This window comes from Peromyscus maniculatus, chromosome 8 (genome assembly GCF_049852395.1).
Source record: "Peromyscus maniculatus bairdii isolate BWxNUB_F1_BW_parent chromosome 8, HU_Pman_BW_mat_3.1, whole genome shotgun sequence".
NCBI lineage: Eukaryota > Metazoa > Chordata > Mammalia > Rodentia > Cricetidae > Peromyscus > Peromyscus maniculatus.
In genome coordinates this window covers 72,738,035-72,756,054 of record NC_134859.1, presented here as the reverse complement: position 1 = coordinate 72,756,054, position 18,020 = coordinate 72,738,035, and the positions used below count along the sequence as shown (strand labels likewise).

The 18,020-nt window shown below is 52.4% G+C and overlaps 1 protein-coding gene across 4 annotated transcripts in view; it reads right to left on the bottom strand.

The window, feature by feature from the left end:
• Window positions 1-217: 217 nt before the first annotated feature.
• Tbx4 (T-box transcription factor 4) overlaps window positions 218-18,020 on the bottom strand; it is a 30,935-nt gene continuing 13,132 nt past the window's right edge. For 2 of the 4 annotated variants that reach the window (XM_076543080.1, XM_076543081.1), the window contains exons 5-9: window positions 17,527-17,674; window positions 5,274-5,426; window positions 4,513-4,601; window positions 4,197-4,432; window positions 218-2,317 (exon numbers count right to left, since the gene is read on the bottom strand). In XM_076543080.1, coding sequence (XP_076399195.1) covers window positions 1,698-2,317; window positions 4,197-4,432; window positions 4,513-4,601; window positions 5,274-5,426; window positions 17,527-17,674 — 1,246 coding nt within the window. In that variant the 3' untranslated portion in view covers window positions 218-1,697. The remainder of the gene's footprint in view (window positions 2,318-4,196; window positions 4,433-4,512; window positions 4,602-5,273; window positions 5,427-17,526; window positions 17,675-18,020) is intronic. The other 2 variants (XM_006983188.4, XM_076543082.1) reach the window with 2 other exon arrangements.

The following is an 18,020-nucleotide window of genomic DNA, read 5'->3' as shown; positions in this document are numbered from 1 at the left end:
TGAGCCCTGGAACGTAGCCCCATAACCTAGGGAGTAACATGAGATTGGAGGGACTTGGAACTTCCTTCACTCCGAGGGCCCATGGGGCGTACAAATGCTTAGGGGCACGGAGGGCCCCACCAGACACTTGAAGAAACAAAAAAAGAGTGGAAAGGCGGAGGCAGACACCACTGCCAAGCAGTGGCAAGACATTAATAAAGGACACACACACACTTCACAGTTGTAAGATGGCTTTATGTTCCAATATGCAAAATAAAATGTCCATGCTATATACCAAAACACTTGGAAGTTTCATATCACCTGTCAGCTAATGTGTTTTCTAATAAAGCTTTATCTGTAGTGTGTGCATTTATAATTATATATTTATATATAATCTAAACCATTCTTAGATAACATCAAATGTAATAAAAATTTAAATAGATGTCTTTCCAAATACTCCCTCCAGCATCCTTTTTTCAGTAAGTCTATTTGTAAAAAAGCAAAGCTGAATCTGACGTGTGGCCCGCATTTGTGAGATATAGATATATTTATTTATATATTTATTTATATAATATATAAATAGCTATTCAGCATGCAAAGAGTGTAGTGATTTCCAAATCCTGATTTCGAGTTCACACCAGCCACCCTGCCATTCCGGTGACATTCAATGCTAATGGACTGACTATGTGCTCACTGCCCATTCTGAAAGAATTCTCTGCTCCTCTGAGCTGGAATGCTGACGTACTTTTTCTGAGCTGTCCGTGTCCTTCTGCCGGCTTCCTTGCTCCAGGGATGCAGATTTCCTGGGGGCAGAACGGGTCTAGCAGATGTGTAACATCAGTTCTGATGAGACCTCCACGGGATGTTGCCAGGTAAGGTGTGTCTGACTGCCCATCACAGGATGCAGATGGATCTGAGAGGCCGCAGGCTGTGACTGGGGGAGGGGCTCTGGACTTTATGATGATGGAATTGATTACAGAGATAACTACTGGTGGCATTTTCCCTCCTCTCGAAGGAAAAGCAAGCACCGTGAGGTGACGTTTGGCACATGACCCTTTCTGAAAGTCATGCCTCAGACCCTGGAGTTTCAGGACTCCACGTCCAGGCTGATGCATGGCCAACTCCACTCACAGCTCGCTCTCTAAGGCTCAGGTAGTCTCATACAATCTCCAGAAGCCAAAGGAGGGGGACACTCCTGTTCCCAAGAGTGTCGGGCGGCTCCCCTCAACAGGTGGAAGGCCAAGAACCCTAAGTAAGCACAGATACCCCCAATCCCAGCAAAGAAAGGCCCTCCCTGTGCCAGAGGCCTCAGCCGGCCCCTGAGTAAAATCAGAGTATAGTTCAGAAACCTCTGGATAACTCACGAGCCCCCCACTTCTGTCCCACCCAGGGCATGTCAAGAGATGCCAGGTAGCAGTGGGCTTGAAGAGTGGGCTTGGCTCCTGAAACCAAAATTACTTCTTAGATAATTGTATTTTTTTTTCTTGTTTTGGCCTTAGCTGCATGTCAGAAGACAGATGCTCTCCAATCACATACAGGCTTGTAGAAGCACATGCATGCACACACACACACACACACACACACACACACACACACACACACACACACACACACACCTTCTGAAATACCTTTCCATGTCTCTTGGCAGTGCCGGCCACCCACAGAGGTTAATACTGGATTGACATGGTCCTGGGGCTGTCAAGAATCCAGCAGTCACATCACCCATCGGTCCAGTTCTCCACAGTTCCCACTCCTGAATGATACTGTAAGGAGGACTCTCGGGTCAAGGAAAAGCCCTGTGAGTAGAGGAACTCGTTGGCAGCGTTCAGGTGCGGTGAGGGCGGCTTCCTCTCACACACTGTGGGGAGGCCACGCTCTCTGGGGAAGGAGGCGGAGGGCCCCCGCTCTCGGACCTGAGACTGGGACAGCTGATTATACACGCTGAAGTGGGCATTTCCTGGTGGCTGGGCGCTCTGGGCCGAGATGGTGGGCAGCCGAGGCATCATCGTGGTGGTGGTGAAATGTGCGGGGAAGGGCTGGTAAGGCACAGTCTCCATGGTCTGAACGCTGTAGCTGGTGTACGGTGAGACCGATGTCCACATGTTACAGCTCAGCGGAGGCGGGGCCAAGTCGTCCACGGCAGACACCCCCGCAATCTCAGGCCCCGAGCTCGAGTACATACAGGCCTCTCTGGGGGTCACCTCACTGCAGTAGGAAGGACTCAGCATCTGCTGGTCGTAGGGAGGGGGAGAACGGAAATAGTGATCGTCCCCCACCGAAGAGGGAGTCTCCAGATAGGATCGTTTGCAGGGTAAGTCCAGGTGGCGGGCACTGTCTGCTGGAAGACAAAGAAGCGCTCAGGAAGGGGCATTTCCCCGCAGCCCAGGGCCTAGTGCACCCAGCCACCCCACCACCACCCTCCCTCACCCCCCACCCCCGCATGCCAGGACAGCCTGCCCTTTTCACTCAGCACCTGCCCTGGCCCCATGTTGCCTGGTACTCCCAGAACCGTTTACATCAGCTGCAGCTTTTATAAGGTGGCAATGGCCAAGAAGCGGTCAGATGATGGACCCTCGTCAAAGGCCACAGGGGATACCACATCACTGGACACGGAGGGATGCGCTGCATCGGGCAACACAGAGCTCTGATCCTTTGCCAGCCTGACTCTCGGGGATGCTAAGAGGCCCTTGTGCACACTGGCGTTCTCGGGCTAGCCCAGCCTTGGCCCAGGAAAGTGAAGGCAACTGCCAGGCCGAACCAGGCCCAGAGACCACATCTGTCAGAACTAGCCAGCAAATTAAGGCCATGATGTTACTGCCTCAACCCTCAGTGCCCGCAGAGAGCCTCAGGAAGGAGGCAGTGGGCCAGAAGGCTTGTAGGCAACTTTTCGCTGTCTTGAGAAGACTAGTTTAACCCTACTGTGTTCAAAGAAGACACAGCCGCCGTTGTCCCGCCAATCCCAACCTAACAGTCTCTTCGAAGCAGCTGCCCCAGTGACAAGAGAAAAGGCTGAACGTTCAGGCTACTTTGATAGCCTCTGGAAAGATGCCATCGGCCGCCACAAACCACATTTCTGCATCTTCCACCCCCACCCCCCACTGTGTGGGCTCAACCCTCTGGAGTAATAGGTCTTCCCCTGGGATCGAGGGATAACTGAGGCTTGGGGGCTAGGACAGCAGCCCTCTCGACAAATTTAGGAGCACTTCCCCGTGGCTGATCTCGGCCCCTGTCCTGTGCTTTCTTTTCTAGGGATCCATGCTGGGAGCCATGGATAGAGAGCTGGGCAGCCTAGAGGAAGAGGGTGGAGCTAGCTCCTGGCCCCTCTGCAGACTAATGCCTGGCGACCCAGGGATACTTACAAATCCTTCTCCCACTCCTTCCCCTGCACTAAATTCCTGTGATTGGCAGGTGACCCAGTCACTCTGGGTCAGGAAGGAGCAAAGGACCAGACAGTTGGTATAGGCTTTAAGGCCATCGGTATGTACCACAATTATCAATTTTGTTGCTGACCTATGAAAGCAACTGTAGACCAAATACAGGTATGGCTGAGCTCCAACAAAGCCTTATTTATGGATACTAAAATTTGACTATTATATAATAACATGAAAAACCCACCTTTTTAAAATGACCCAAAGGCCACTCTTCTGGCCTCCAGGGGGACTGGATTATAATGGGACTTGCATCTAGGACACTTGGCATTCTGCCAGGCTCATCTCCGGGAATGGGCTGACAGAATGTTCTAGACTATAAGCAAAAGTCCCCAGACTGGCTCCCAAGAGAATTTTGGGGACCTACAAAGGTCCCTTGGCAAGCAAGGTACCACTAGTCACCGCTGACTCTGTCTTGACCTGCTGGTTTCCAAACCAGTGTAATACAGAAGCCAAGTGCCCAGTCACTCATTTCAGTGCCCAGGACGCCTGGGTGCATCCTCAAGGGCTGGATGGAGAGCACCAGACCCAGAACCACGGGTCCTCCCTGCTCTGTGGCTGAGACTACCCACAATCCAGCTTCCCGCTTCCTTCCAGGCAGAGCCAAGCAGGAGGAACCCCACCGAGGCTCCCAAACCAACACCTGGGGCTCCGGCCAGCACACTTGGAACACCAAGAACTGTCTGAGGATTCCCAAGGCCACACAAGAGTGAGGACCCATGGGCTGGCATGTGGGAAAGGTGGCTGCTCTGTCCCGGCCCAGCCCTCAGCCTCTTCCCGGAACCCTACCTCTGCGCTTCAGGCAGTGGTAGAAGAGGCTGGAGTCCCTCTGCGTGGGGAAGGTGTTGAGGGGCAGGTCCTGGGGTTCTGCAGGGGCGAACTGCACGTGGGCCCCGTTCTCATACTGGTAGTGCTGCAGCGCCTGGTGTGCGCTGTGCAGGGGGCTGACGTCGGGCTTCGCCGAGAGCTGGCTGGGGACGAGCCTCTGCCTCATGATGCTTTTCGAGATCACCGGGTACTCCTTGCTGGAGGAGCAGGGAGAGAGTGAAGATGCTTTAGGGTTCCTGGGTCTTCCCGTCCCACCCCTGGCCAGGGCCGGCCCCACCTCTGCAACCGGGCCACACGCAGGTCACTGTCGTCACTGCCCCGGAATCCCTTGGCAAAAGGGTTGTTCTCAATTTTCAGCTGTGTAATCTGTCAGGAAAGGACACACAGAGTCGCTGGGAGGAGAGAGGACAGGCTGGCTTGGTAGCCCTCCTCCCCCCCCAACTCAGGCCCAGCGAGAACCTAGGTGTGGCCTGGAGAAGCGGAACCCCAGCCTAAGGCAGCTCAGGGTCCAGGACCAACTGGATCTTCCTTGACCTGGCTGCTCACCAGGAGCTTGACCCAGGCTTTCTACTCTCTATTTGCTTCAGTCCTGATGGCACTTTCTCCTGATCCCTGTGACAGCTTCCTGTGTGACTGCGGATCTGACTCGGCCACCCTTCTGAAATCCACCTCAGCCTATGACCAGGGGAAAGGGATGGGGAGGTGATTGGCACATGCCAGCCAGCTAGCTGACAGGACCCAGGTTCCTCTCCCTGCTAGCCCAGAACTATAGCTACAGGAAGATTCTAAGAGAAAAGAGTCCAGCCCTCAAACCCCAAGGCAGACTCCATGCCTCTAGTTTGCAGTTGCTGGTCATGGCTCTGCTCTCTCCAGGGCTCTGCTTCCCGGGATGGCAATCTCACTGTCTGTCTGTCCCACTCTGCTTTTCTATCCATCACTCCACGTGCCCTGCCTGGGGTTGGTTGGCATCAGCTCACTTCACCTCAGGGGCAGCAGGCAGGTTGGATGGTGTTTCAGTGCGGGTTGTGGTGGTTATACCTTGTGGTTCTGGTAGGAGGTCACGGAGATGAAGGCGGTCTCTGGGAACACGTGGGTGCAAAACGCTGTGTTCTTTGAGCCAAAAGCATTGTTCTCATCGGCCTTAACGATGTGCAGCCGCGGCTGGTACTTATGCATGGAGTTGAGGATGATCTGTGGTGAGAGGAGATCTTGATCTGAGCCCCGGGCCCCACCCCCTGGGCCCTGGCTAGCCTCTTCCTGAGAGCCTAGGACCCAGGCTTGAACCCAGAAATGCCTCAAAGCTCCTGAGTAAAGGAACTGGGTTCCCGACGCCATCCTCCCAGCCTCGCCCAGCCTCTCTGTTCTAGAAGCACCTTAGCCCAGCTTTTGTGGTGTGGGATTGTTTCACTGGGACCATCAAGAGCCTAGGGGAAGTCTGCACAGCTGAATGACTTGTCTGAGCTGCAGGCAAAAGTCCAGGGTGCTGCTGACTCACTGGCCTTACGTCCGTCCCTCACCTTCTCTGGACCTCATCTGTGAGATCCTAGTACACAGCCTACTCCCTCCCCTCAACCTACAGGTGCCCTGCCTTTCCTGGGACTGCCCCCTGTACGTGCTCAGCCACCACCTCTCACATCCGTCAACACTATGGCAAGCGTTTGCAGGACAGGAAAGAGGGGAGAAGCAGCTGAAGATGTCCTGCTCTGGCTTGCGGCACAGCATGATGGGAGAGGAGCTGCTTGCTGCCCTCCAAGCTGCTCAAGGCAGTTCCTAGCCTGAGGAGACTCAGCCCGTGAAAGCACTGCTCCTGAACTGCTGCCTGGGCCTGCAGGGGCCTGCAGGGGACCTTGAGCACCCAAGAGCAGGGGACGAGGCTTGGGGACAGAGGTCAGCCTAGCTGACTGAAGCTTAGGGAAGAGCCCAGGCAGAGACACACAGTAGTTAACTGCCCCAAATCGGCTTCATCTGGCTGTGCCCCCACGGTAGCGGCTACATCAGGTGCCATTAAAATGCATTTTTTATCGTTGACATTTGCCAGACGTCCTCCCATTGGAGGCAGGACCAGGAATTTGGGGCATTTTATCAGCACTGCTCCATCTGTTAACCCTTTGCTTTCTATCTCAGCCGCTGGCCCTCAGCTCCTCCTCCCTTCCAAAGGCCTTCCTCTGCCTGGGGGTGCCCCCTTCCAGGCTGGGCTTGCTGCTACCTCTGTGGAAAGAACTATTTAACCCTTGGGTGGCCACAGTGCCAGAGTTGGGCTCTTTCCTGGAAAGCCTTGCTGAATTCTGAGTCCCAGAAGGTTCCACACTCATTCTGTCTCTGGAGGGCTGGTGCAGGCCAGGGACTAGCTGTGGGCATTTGTCTGCCCTTGGCTCTGAAATTTACCTAGGTGGCTCTGGTCAGCCTTTCTGTCTTGTCCACCAGCCATTACCCTCTTGGGGGTAAGTGCAGAGCTCCCTAGTAGCCTTGGACTACTGCCCAACTCCAAACGAGGTGGAAGAGCACGTCCTTTCCTAGCAACCAGGCATGTCCTGATACGGTAGAGCTGGGCCTTACGAAGCACCTCAGGATTCTGGAAGGGATTCTGTTACCCTGTACAAGTTGTCAAGGCACAGGTACTCACACAGGGCCTCTGTTCCCGGAAGCCAGCAAGTGGCTTCCTGGCAGCCTGGGCACCTCCAGGGTCCCCACCTCAGCATGGTGTCCCTGCCACATTACCATTTTCTCACACCTAATCCTGCCTCCTCTCCCTTCTGCAAGGACCCAGGGCCTGTGCCGAACCTCCCAGATCTGAAGCTTCTCACTCTGACTTGCCCACGCTTCTTAATTCTTGACTCTTCAAACTACAAATTCACCCAGGGCTGGAAGTGGGGGCTCAGCTCCCAACCCCACTAAAGTAAACTTCCCCAGAGAAAGGGCCCTATCCTTTGGTCTTTTGCACCTCAGCCTTCTGGGCCGAGTGAGTGCAGAGCCGGCCGGCCCAGGCTTACAAACCTCTGGATTTTATGTTCCTCACCAGAGACAAGTTAATCCTGGCATTTTTGTTCCAGTCAGAATGTGGAAATGAACATGTACACAATACAGTCTCTCTACGGGCCCTCACATGCTGCTGCTCCCCCAGTCTCTCTGGCTCCCCTAGGCTGGCATCACAAAGGCAGACCAGACAGAACCCCAAACCACAGCCATTGTGCCCAAGCCTTAGGGACATTCTGCAGCAGCCACAAAGCATCCCTGAATACAGGCCCTCCCTTTTCCCTCCTCCCACGGCCACTCCCACCAGGTCCATAAAGGTCCTATGTTCAGAAGGCCACCACTTTAGCCTAGGAGACAGTGTTCCTGATGACTTGGGTAGGGGGCTTAGCCAGCCAAACACACCTTCCAGAGAAGAGAAACTGCTGGACCTGCAGAGGCAGGTAGGGTCCACTAGAACATCGGGGGTCGAACGACCCTTTCATAGGGGTCACCTAAGACCACCAGAAAATACAGATATTCACACGTTATGATTCATAACAGAAGCAAGATTACGGTCATGAAGTACCAACAAAATAATTGTATGGTTGGGGGGGTCACCACAACATGAACTGTACTAAGGAGTCGCAGCCTTAGGAGGTTGAGAACACCGCACCAGAGGGTACAACCTTGGCCCAGAGAAGCCTGCCTGTTGTCTCTCCACCAGCTCTAAGTCCTGAGCAAGCTCTTCTCCAGACACTAGGGTCCCCATCTGTCAGAGCAGAGCCCTCAACCAGGTGGTCCCAAACACGCTCTAACCGGCTGGAACCTGTGGGAGGACCCCACCCATCAAAGCAGTGCACCTGGAGATCTGAATGCCAGTCCTGCCAGCCTGAGAGAATCCAAAAGCAACTGAGGGACGCACACACACACCTGGTCCTCCAGAAGCTCCTCAGGCGCCATGTTCAACTCATTTACCAGAGTCTCACTTTCATAGCTGTTGTAGGATGGTACCGGACCAAACGGGCTAGCCACGTCAACCACCCTACTGCATACACGACTAGTCCCGTCATCACCATTGTTCCACAGAAATGGGATTCATTATGTTCTGGCTACAATTCAGAGGCCTGTTCTATTTTAACAACTGCAATAGCGCCACACAGCCATCTCAAGAGCGAGCTCACCACGACATGCTTGGCCACTGAGGTCTACGTTTACCCCCATTAGAATCCAAGAACTTGAGAGTCTGGAAGGATGGGGTGCAGAGGGTGCTCTAGCCAGCCCCCTGGATTTACAATGAGGAACAGAAGGCCTGGAGTGGGAACATGACTCGCCCAAGGACACACAGCTGGATGAAGACAGGCGGCCCAGCAGATTCCAGATGGCCTTGGAAAAAGTACAACCTGCTCTCAATGGATTTCATGACTAATAAGGTGTCTGCTAGACACTGTCAGGGACATGGGCCCCAACGCATCTGTTCGGATACCAGCCACACAATAGCAGGCTGACGTACACTTTGTCACACAGAAAACTGGATTTACCCAGCATCATGTGCTAAGATTACATCCTCCACCCTGCCCAGATTAGGACACGGATAGGATCTGCAGGAGAGCGGATGTAGTGATCCCAGGACTTGGGAGGCTGAGGTAAGAGGGACCCCAAGAGATCAATGCCAGAGTAGGCTGTGGAATGAAATATTTGTCAGAAAAGAAAGGGAAGAGAAATAGGAGGATGGAAGAAAGAAAACTGAAAGGACTCGGGCAGACCTTCAGCTCATTCGAGAAGCTTTGCCTGAGGAGCCTTGGGTCTCACTCCCAGGGCGGCAATCTGGGGTTCTCACACACAGCCAGGAACCGTTTTTTGCCTTCTCTCACAGCAACGGCAGTCAAGGGCTGGGAGGACGCAGCCTTCGTGCCAGGCCCTGGGCTAGGTCGTTTACATATGTCACAATTAATCTCCACAGTGTCTCTACAGGGTCAACATCACTGCCACCATGGGCTGAGTGTCAGAAGACATTTGGACAACCTCAGACAGCAATCTGAGGCTGAGGCAGAATCTGGCCTAACTCTTAAGCTGCACTTCCTTTTACCTAGCTGTGGAGGCGTGGCCTGCTCAGGAATCTGGAGGTTTCTGGAGCTCCTGAGGCACGGGATGGAGGGGGGGGGAGGTTGGCATACTCTCAATCAGGAAACGGTGACAAAGAGGGAAGGCAGACATAGATCTATCCCCACTGGCTTGCCAGACATAATCAAGAATCAAGCGGTGAGAAAATATGGTGGAAGAGTCTGCATTCACAAGGGCGGCACCTGAAATGATGCCTCCCGAGAACGTGTGGACCCTTAGGGAGGGCACCGGAACGCTCTCCAGAGGACAAGGAGGGCACTCCAGCCGAGAAAAGGGCATTCCTCACAATCTTCCCAACGCTAGTGTGTCATTTAAAGGAATTAAGTAGAAATGTAAGCTGCTTTTCCAGCTCCACATGCTGATCCTACAGTTCATGTGAAAAACACACACAACTCACCAAGAAAACTCAAAAAAAAAAAAAAAAAAAAAAAAAAAAAAAGAACAGAGCCAAGGGACAAGCCTGCCAAACACCAAATGTCTCAGCAGTTAAGGCAACTGGCACATGAATAAACAAATTCTTATGGGGACCAAGAGGGCCGAAGACATCCTACCCAGGGAAAGAGGACCCTCCTCTACTGATGCTGGAGCAGCCGGGTAGCTCTCTCCAAAGGCAGAAAAGTCGGGATTGACACCTCCCATCAAATGCTAGCATAGTTCTAAAAGGATCCCTATTTTATACTTAAAAACTAAATCCAGAGCTGGCAAGATGGCTCAGTGGTTAAAGACCTCTGCTGCCAAGCCTGACCACTGGAGTCTGATCAGGAGAGCCCACACAGTGGATACAGCAGGCCCCCAAAGCACTCAGGAAGCCAAGGCCGAAGGACCCTAAGTTTGAGGCCAACCTGTGCTACACAGAAAGATTCTAAAAAGTACTGAAGGCAACTTCCCTCATAAAGAAGAAATGACTGAGGCCTTTCCAGAACCTATAAAGGAAGAAAGGATAAATTCAATCAAAAACGACTGCCAGGGAAAACCACTACCACCGGGGACCGGATCGAGTGACGAACTGGCAGAGGCGTTAGGCAGGACCTAAATCTTCCATTTATAAAAGCTCCGAAAATTGATGAGCTCAAAAATTGAGAGGAAAGTGGAGGAAGAATCACAAGAGTTCACAGAAAAGGAGATCCGTGTAAAAGATGCCCGAGGAGAAGGGAAGGAGGCGTGAATTAAAACTAGAGTTGGTACCTATCGATCGCCTATCAAGCCGTCAGGAACGGCTCCGTCGGTACAACCATGAGGACCCAGGTCTGATGCCCAGTACCCGTGTCAAAAGCCCTGAGACCCTATCTCAGAAAACAAAAAGTGAAAGACAGCCTGGGCTGGTGCCAACATCTGTAATTCTAGCACTCGGGAAACTAAGGCAAAAGGATCACAGGTTCAAAACTAGCCTGGGCTATCATACCTCAAAAAAATAAATAAATAAATAAATAAAACACCGAAGCACCTGGTAACAAAACAATGTGGTTCATGGAACAGAAAAATGGAATGCAGCTGCACCAGAGGAAGCTCTCTCTGAATGGAAGGCTCGCCAGGATCCGTTCTTCTCAGAGCAAAGTGCACAAGGTGTTGCTATCGTAGCCTATTCCGCCTGTACGTGTCAAATAATGCTCAAGGTAGTCACGGTGGCCGACCACATCACAGCAAAAACACTTATCTATTCAGTGACGAATTTTGTATGTGTTGTGCTGTGTGTGTGTATGCACACGTGTGTGTGGTGGTATTGTGTTCCCCAAAATATTGTGAACTCTAATAAATTTATCTGGGGTCAGAGAACAGACAGCCACTAGATACAAAGTCTAGAAAATGGTGGCACTCACACCTTTAATCCTAGCATTCCAGAGATAGAAATCCCTCTGGATCTCTGTGAGTTCAAGGCCACATTGGAAATAGCCAAGCATGGTGACACACGCCTTTAATCCCAGAAAGCCAGCCTTTAATCCCAGGGAGTGGTGGTAGAAAACAGAAAGATATATAAGGCGTGAGGACCAGAAACTAGAGCATTTGGCTGGTTAAGATTTTGGCTGGTTAAGCATGTGGCTGGTTAAGCATTCAGGCTTTTGAGCAGTAATTCAGCTGAGACCCATTCTGGATGAGGACTCAGAGGCTTCCAGTCTGAGGAAAGAGGACCAGCTGAGGAACTGGTGAGGTGAGATAGCTGTGGCTTGTTCTGTCTCTCTGACCTTCCAGTATTCACCCCAATAACTGGCCTCGGGTTTGATTTTATTAATAAGAACTTTTAAGATTCCTGCTACACGTGTGCACTTGGAGGCCAGAGGTCAACATCCAGTGTCGTCCTCAGGTGCTCCCCACCTAACTTTTTGAGACAGGCTCTAGAATCTAGAGTCCATTCATCTGATTAACGAGGCCGCGAGCTCCAGGGGTTCACCTGTCCCCACACCCATAGCACTGGGGCTGACGCACGCCACTGTGCAGGGCTTTTTCACAGTGAGCGCTGCCCTCAGGCTTATGGGGACCAATTGAGCCGTCTCCCCAGTCTCCTTGGTGACTCATTTTTAAATCCATGTGACCGTATTTCCGATTCAAAAATCAACTGTATTTCCGATTCAAAAATCAACAAGTCCCGAGATACAACTTTCTAAGTACAGGGGTGAAAAGGTGCGCATGCTCTGAGCACACAGACAACCTGTGCTTTGAACTCAGAACCACGGATAAAGAGTGAAAAAGGGTCAATGGGACAGGAAAATCACCCACACCCAGGGTGGCGTGGATGTCAGGCAGGAACAGTGTTGCACAAGGCTGCCCTCTGAGCCAAACTGCCACCATCTTCATGAGCTCAGCTGTGCCCACTTGCAAAAGATGCCAGCTGTTGGTGACTGCTGGGTCCTGGGACCCTCACCAGAGTAAGCGGCCTCGTCCCCCAGCCAGCTGTGTGCAATTCTGCCCTCGTGCATGTGGCCTCAAGGGAGAGGCTGGCGGAAGAGGCTCCACCTTGCAGCGAACGGGGAAGCCGTTATCCACACTGGGTAAAGACTTTCCAGCGGAGCCTCTTGCGGGGGACGCACCCACACTCTGTCAGTAACCCCACATCTCACGCTCTGTGAGTACACCAGTAAACTCACTGTTCCTCAGGGTGAACTTGGATGGAATTGTACACTGGTAGGTCACTGGGATGCTGGGAAGGGGGATTATTACATTATTGATTACATTATTGATGCCCCCTCACCTCCGGAGTATCCTATGTCTTGTTAGGAAATTCAGATGAATCTCTGTAAGTATGGGGCCAACCTAGTCTACAGAGCAAGTTCCAGGACAGCCAGGGCTACACAGAGAAACTTTGTCTCAAAACAAACAAAAAAAGTCAAAAAGAAAGAAAGAAACTTCGATGAGGGCTAACCCAGTCCTTCCCAGTCAGATTTGCCCTGTGAGATGGCTCTTTCTCCTCAGCCAGGCAGATTTGCCCTGTGAGATGGCCCTTTCTCCTCAGCCAGGCAGAATCGCCCTGTGAGATGGCCCTTTCTCCTCAGCCAGGCAGATTCGCCCTGTGAGATGGCCCTTTCTCCTCAGCCAGCTGGAAGGCCTGGTACAGATGCTGGCAGCCATCCCCCTACACACATAGTATGCACAGCCGACTGCACATCTCTCTTTCCTGCCTCCAGGCTGGCAGAAAAGACCTCCGTGCCAGCCACTATGGATCCACTTCAGCCCCACTTGACTTCTTGAAGCCCAAGTATTGCTAGACTCTTAGATGACTAGGAGAGAGAGGGGGGACACCCTGTCCCCATCACACGGCCAGCGAACACAGGGGCCTCCTGGAAGGGCGGGGTAGGAAGGAAGTAGCAAGAGATGATAGACAGTCTGCAGCAGCGGAACGACAGAGTGGAGCTGAAGGTGTGCCACACTGAGGCAGTGGCTGTCCTGCTTCACTCCCATGATCCTTTCTGTTCCTGCTGCCTGCCCTCCTCTAACAAAACCCAGGTTCATACGCTGCACCTGCCCTGCCCTCCTGAGCCGCCGCCTCCACGGTTTTTAGTAGAAATTTCCTCGTGGGCATTTGCTTCAAAGCCCCACAAGTTGAGGCCGGAGAGATGGCTTAGCAATTAATACAGCACTTGCTGCTCTTCCAGAAGACCTGGGTTCAATCCCAGCACCCACATAGCAGCTTACAAGGATTTGTAACACCAGTTCCAGGAGATTTAATGCCCTTTCCTGACCTCCTCTGGCACCAGGCATGCATGCAAAACACCAACATACATTGTATTTTTTTAAGTTGTTGTTGTTGTTGTTGTTGTTTTTAACTCCACAGGTTTTCCAGACAGAACTCAACCCTGACTTTGGAAGTATCTAGCCATATGGTCTGAGAAGTTCCTGTTCTAGATTCCATCTGCCATGAAAGACTGACTGCTCAAACCCTTATACCTAACCCCCTTTCCTGGTCCCCAGAAAATTAAGAAAACCGTCAGGCTGAGAGCAGGCGAGGCTTGCTCACCATGTACAAAGATGCAGTGGGTAGCTGTTCTAGCTATGATCTGAAGCGCCACCCCTAGTGAGGTAGCAGGTAACTGTTACACCTGCCTATGACCTTAAAGTCCATGCCCCTGGGGCATGGCCGCTCGGGGACCCTTAAGACCTGGGATGCACACACACACACACACACACACACACACACACACACACACACACACACACACACAGTGCTCTCTTCACTCCATCGTGGTTTTGGATGCTAGAGACAGACCAGGAGAAAGAACAGCGTGGGACTGTGCCTCAGCCTTCCAGGACCCTGCAATGATTCCTCTGTTCTGTATCGTGAGATTTCCTTCTCTAATAAAGTCCTTTGCCCCTTAAGCAGACTCCATGGATTGCTAGCAATATCTGGACCCAAATATTACAAAGCCCTGCATCTCATCCGAGGAGGAGGAGGAAGAGGATGGGAAGAGGAGGAAAGAGGAGGGCAGAAGGGAAGGACGGGAAGAGAGGAAAGGGAGATGAGGAGGAGGAAAAGAAAAGAGGCGGCGGGAAGAAGAGGAGTTGGGGAGAGAAGACGACACTCAAAAGAGCGTTCATGGACGAAGAAGTCCTGAATATAAAGAACCTAAATAAAACAGATAATCCAATGGCTACTGTACTCTTCCCACACTCAAGACCCTCTTCTTGCTTTTATGCAATGGCAGACACATGGCCGGGTGGCCACTTCTACAGTGAGGAGACGGGTAGGTTGGCTTGGAGGATCTCTAAACTAGGGTCCCCTAAGGCCATGTGGAGGACCCCAGGGTCATTCACACCACTGGAACTAGCTGTGGCCTTCTCTAAGAAGGAAGAGTCCCATCTCATCCCTAAGCTGGTCCTTTCCCACGGAGAGGTTCCAGCCACTTTGGTGACGGAATGAAGAAAGGTCACCATTGGGTAGCAGCTTCTAGAGCACCTCAGATGCTCTGAAAATCCCAGTGGTAAGTCCCATGTCCACTGGGCTGGGGGAAATTCCTTCAGGTCTGGAAGCTCCTGGTTTGTGCGGGTGAGTCATGCAGAAGGAGGGGCATGTCTGAGGCAAATTCATAGCACAAGATGGCTTTTCCCCAGGTTCCTGGACTGAGCCAAGAAGGGCAACTTCCTCCCCTTTCCCTTCAAGCTTACAACTCCCTCTAGCACAAGTCAAGAGTGGAAAGCTGGAGTCCCAAAGGGCTGCTCTGCCCTGATAAGGCCAAGACGTGAACGTGTGCACCACAGTCCTTGTCTACATGGCCACGGGCTGCTCCCTCCATGGGGATACTACCGATACCAAAAGACAAGACAGCCAGAGTGCAGGGTCCGGAAAGACAGGCTGAGGGGCTACACGTGCCTGAGACTAAGAAGGAGGAGATGAGCCGGATAGCGGTAGCGCACGCCTTTAATCCCAGCCAGCACTCTTGGGAGGCAGAGCCAGGCGGATCTCTGTGAGTTCGAGGCCAGCCTGGTCTACAGAGCGGAAATCCAGAACAGGCAACAAAAAACTACACAGAGAAACCCTGTCTCAGAGGGAAAAAAGTAGGAGATGTGAGTCCAAGTATCTGCCCTCTTTACTTCTCCACCCTTGAGACACATTGACCTCCATGGTCTAACAACGTACAGGGTATGGTGGGCAATAAATGCCAAGTGCTGAGTACAAGACAGAAGGTAGACAGATGCCTTCATCCCATCCCTCAGGGATGAAAGCTGAGGTAAAATCTCTATTGCCAAAGAGATGAGCCCTACATGGGCAGGGCCAGTGCAGCCAGAGCACCCACAACCTTATAACCCTGCAAGGTAGTCCTCACTGGCCAAACTTAAGAACACAGCAGGGTTCCAGAATGTGAAGAGCCACCAAGGATGGAGGATGGGCTGAGAAAACAGTATTTTCTCCGGCTTCTAAATTAGAGCCGGCTTTCCAAGCCTAGCTACCCTCTCCTCTCACCTTCTGTAGGGCCAGGGAAGTGAGAGTGTCTTGGGAAGCACCCCTGAAGCTGGGAGCCATGGTAACAAGCAGGGGCACCCAGGACCCCATCCAAACCCTTAATCTCCAGATCCTTTCAGCTGTCCAAGGAGACCACACTCACCAAGCTCCAGACGAGCCCATCCTGCGAGGGCTGCATGAGCCTGCAGGTGTAGTTAGAGGGTCCTGTCTCTACACTCCCTGCTGGCATCAGAGCCCCCCACATCTTGTAAGCCTGAAACCTCAGTCCAGCCAAGCAGACAAGGTCCAGCAGGAGTCATGTGGGCACAGACCCTGCCAGGATTTGCTCTGGGAGTTGCGGCTTGCCTGACCCTCCCCACTGGGATCTTCATGCCCTGCATGGGAAACCCAGTCTAGAGACTTGTAAAATAGAGAAGGTTAATTTGGTGAATCAGCACTCTAGGTGTGTATTTACATCCCCAAGGACCAAGAAGAAAGCTGAACCGATTCAGAAACTGAAGTCAGGAGCTACTTCCCGTCAATCAGGATGAAACAACTTCCGCATTTTCCAGAAGGGACTTCGCAGTATCCTGACTGGCACACAGCTCCCCAGAGACTGCACTGTGCAAGAGATCTGTGCCCTTGTCCCCGCATCTCCACCTCTGGGGTTAGGCGTGCAGCATGGCAAGGACCTAGCGGCCTCTACCGCTGAGGTTCTCCCACACCCCTGTACTACACTCTGAGGTTCTCCCACACCCCTGTACTACACTCTGAGGTTCTCCCACACCCCTGTACTACACTACCAGAGAACCACAGGAGTCCACGGAGGCAGGGTCTGAAGCCCTGGAAGATGATACCAGCTGCTAGGCTTCTGTTTGAGCTAAACACATTTGAGCTAAAGATTTCCACATAAAAAGCTCCTTTCTGTGGGCCTGCCAGGGCCAGATGGGGAAAGAATGAGCCTGAGCAACTGGGATTAGGGCGTTTGCAGGCAGCCACCACTGCCACTGCCACTGCCACTCCCACTGCCACTGTCCTGACCCATGAACTAGACACCAGGAAGCCAGGCAGAGGTGGAGCCAGGAGATGATCCTCCCCTTCCAGAGGTCAGAAGGACAGAACATTCAAAGAGGGACTTCAGAATTCACATCTGAAGAATCTAGCAGGAATAAGTTTTGGAAAAACCAAACCTGAGAGATTTGGTCTGTCATCCTCATCATCTTCATCACCACCTCCACGATGGTCATCATCACCAGCGTGGTCATCGTCGTCATCGTCATCATCATCATCATCATCATCACTAAAGCATCATCCTCGATCACTATCACTACTGCCAGCATCAGCATCTTCCATCACTATCACCACCACCAGCAGCAGCAGCAGCAGCAGCATCTTCCATCACTATCACCATTACTGCCAGCATCAGTATCAGCAGCATCCTCCATCACTATCACCACCACTGCCAGCAGCATCAGCATCAGCATCTTCCATCACTATCACCACTACTGCCAGCAGCAGCAGCAGCATCTCCATTGCCATACTCCATTCACTTAGCTCCTCTCTGTAAGGTACTTCCTATATATCTCATGTAGGCCTCACTACCACGAAAGGCACATACCGTCAACCCTTAGTTTCTCCACACTAGGAAACTAAGACTCAAAAAGGCTGAGACACTTGCCCAGAGTCACCAGCTGGTGAGGAGGAGAGGGATACATACAGCTGATCTGCAGGGTCAGAGAGGCCTGACACCAAGTGGAGTCTCTCCATTCTCAAACCCGTAAGACACCCCGGCTCCTCCGCCGCCCCTACGGCTGCTCTCTCCCCCAAGACCAGAACACCCCTCTTTCTTACATGGCCAAAGGGGTCCAGGTGGTTGTTTGTCAGCTTCAGCTTCTGGAAGGAGACCAGCTGCCGCATCCAGTGGGCCCCGGTGGCAGGAGAATCTGGGTGGACATAAAGCCTCCCTGGCATGGCCGGCTCCGCCTTCCCTGCGACCATCCTGCAGGACAGCAGACAGCAGGAACAGCTGGGTTCCCTGGGGTCTGGTGAAGCCCAGCTCCCCATTTCCAACTCCCCATTCCCAGGGGAGCAGAGCAAGGCCCAGAGGAATAACGGCTGTTTTTCTATCCAGTGCTGACGCAGGGGGGAGCGGAGGGGAGCAGCGAGGAGGAGGAGGAGGAGGAGGAGGAGGAGTCAGTGCTTCCCAGCTCCTTACTTCACTGAAGTAGGAAGAAGGGGGATGAAGGAAGGCAGCAGCATTTACTTCAAAGACTCGGGCTGTTTATAAAGATACTTCAGGGAGAGTCAGGCACTTCTGTATGTTTTATTTATACGTTTTATTTATT